The sequence below is a fragment of the Rhincodon typus genome, unplaced genomic scaffold (assembly GCF_021869965.1).
Source record: "Rhincodon typus isolate 14 unplaced genomic scaffold, sRhiTyp1.1 hic_rhity00005540, whole genome shotgun sequence".
In the NCBI taxonomy this organism is placed as follows: domain Eukaryota; kingdom Metazoa; phylum Chordata; class Chondrichthyes; order Orectolobiformes; family Rhincodontidae; genus Rhincodon; species Rhincodon typus.
The window spans coordinates 8,753-11,000 of record NW_025971178.1 but is presented as its reverse complement, the minus strand read 5'-3'; the positions used below and the strand labels follow the sequence as shown (position 1 = coordinate 11,000).

The 2,248-nt window shown below is 51.7% G+C and overlaps 1 protein-coding gene across 1 annotated transcript in view; it reads right to left on the bottom strand.

The window, feature by feature from the left end:
- Positions 1-561: 561 nt before the first annotated feature.
- The window catches only part of wdr46 (WD repeat domain 46), a gene marked incomplete at its 5' end in the record, with an annotated part of 10,245 nt that continues 8,558 nt past the window's right edge, over positions 562-2,248 (bottom strand). The window contains one exon of the mRNA XM_048594050.1: positions 562-901. Coding sequence (XP_048450007.1) covers positions 785-901 — 117 coding nt within the window. The remainder of the gene's footprint in view (positions 902-2,248) is intronic.

The following is a 2,248-nucleotide window of genomic DNA, read 5'->3' as shown; positions in this document are numbered from 1 at the left end:
AATTGTAAAAACGTGAACCTGGGTTCCCAGAGAAGCCGTGATTTCTAGGTGGGGGGGTGATTAGCAAACAGGTTTCCTGGTGCCCTATAATCTTTGTTTCATGAGGAACGGAGATGGTGCAGACCTTTCCCATTAGCAGGAGGGAGGAGGAGCTGAGGTGTTGCAGGGTGTGGGTTGGGTTGGGGGTGTGGGTTGGGGGTTGGGGAAGGGAGCAGATAATGGCACTGACTGAATGAAGACCCAGATGCTGCGGATGATGGAGATCCGAATCAAAACCCAGAAACTGCCGACGAAACTCCGTTGGTCTGGCAGCAGATGAGAGAGCGCAGCGTCCCACATAGTGACTCCCGACCGCTGCTCAGCGCCAGGGGCAATTAGGGATGGTGGATACAGACACCCACTCCCTCTCTGAGAACAAGCAAAATCTGCCTCTTTGAGAGACGGGACTTGAAAAGGCTGTAACTTCCGATGAAACTGGATAGTGGTGGAAGTCTTCTCGTTAAAAAAGTTACGAAAATGACTGGCCCCAGGCGAGGAGGCAGTGTAAAGGTGAGAATTGGATTTTCAGGATGGGCTCATCGCCAGCGGAAATAAGTTTATTTGGTTGTTCGGAATAAAATACCATTTCCCCAGTTAGCGGTTAGGTCCGTCGCTGCCTGGATCTCAAGCAGGAGGTTTCTGAAATGCAAACGTTGGAGAGTCTCTGGGCAGGAGTGGGACACGGGGACCCTGTTACACAGAGCAGGGTGAACCGAGCCTCCTGTCCTTCCCAGTCACAGCACAATCATTTGTGGAATCGATCCAAGGCACTCCCTTTAGTGTGTGACAGTCTGCTCTTGGCCACTTTCTCCCTCTCGCGGACTGCCTCCTGTTTCTCCTGCACGCTCTGGCGGATTGCTTCCTGAAAAGGCAGCAGGGGAGAGGGATAATCAGAACAACCAAAACCCAGGGACCCCACGCTCGACGCAATTAAGGGAACAAAAAGTGGGCCATAGTGAAGGTGTTCGGTACGCTGGCCTTTATTGGTGAGTACATTGAGTTTAGGAGTTGGGAGGGTCATGTTGCGGCTGTGCAGGATATTGGTTTAGGCCACTTTTGGAATACTGTGTGTAATTCCGGTCTTCCTGCTGTAGGAAGGATGTTGAGAAACTCGAACGGGTTCAGTAAAGATTTACAAGGATGTTGCTGGGTTTGGAGGGTTTGAGCTACAGGGCGAGGCTGAATAGGCTGGGGCTATTTTCCCTGGAGCGTCGGAGGCTGAGGGGTGACCTTATAGAGGTTTATAAAATCATGAGGGGCATGGATAGGGTGAATAGCCAAGGTCTTTTCCCCAGGGTAGGGGAATCCAAAACTAGAGGGGCATAGGTTTAAGGTGAGAGGTGATTTAAAAGGGGCCTGAGGGGTAACTTTTTCACACAGAGGGTGGTGCGTGTATGGAATGAGCTGCCAGAGGAAGTGGTGGAGGCTGGTACAATTACAACATTTAAAAGGCATCTGGATGGGGACATGAATAGGAAGGGTTTAGGGGGATAAGGAAGGGTCTGGTTCTGTCTGTACATCTGTATGACAAAGTCCCAGCATCACTCTTGATCCTCTCCTTAACGCCTGGTGTGGTTCAAGTAGGCAGCTCGCTACCGCCTTCTCAAGGGGCAACTAGGGACGGGGCAATAATTGCTGGGCTCATAAGCCCTATAGTGGTGCAGAAGGGAAAATGGAAGAGGAAGGCAAGTTAGGAGGATATTGAGAAGAGGAAGAGGTGTTTGTAACCTGTCGAGGAGAGGCTGGGTTTGGGGGGCAGGCTGGGCTACACCTGAGACAGGATTCACAACGGGACAAGTTCCTGATGATACAGTGAGGCCGTGAGCAGGAACTGACCGCACTCAGGATGAGGTTTCCAGGCAGGGCTGTCCAGGTTGGAGGGGGGTGGAGGAAACGTGTTGAAACATGGCAATTGTAGCAACAGAAACCCTGTGGCTGCGTGTCAGACTTGGGGAGGTTTACGTGTCCAATTTCCGATTTCCTGTTCAGTCTGCCTGTCACTCAGCTTTGATGTCAGGCCTGCCTCGTGTTACACACACTGTGCAGATTAAATTAAACTGCAAGGAGGCAGCTCCATTCAGATTCCCTCTCTATGTCAATTACACAGAGCAGGGTGTGACTGAAAACCAGCACCAGCCGCGGTGGAGGTGGTGGTGGTGGGGGGAGAAGAGGGGGAAATCGGGGACTCGGAGCAAGCTCCCAACAAACA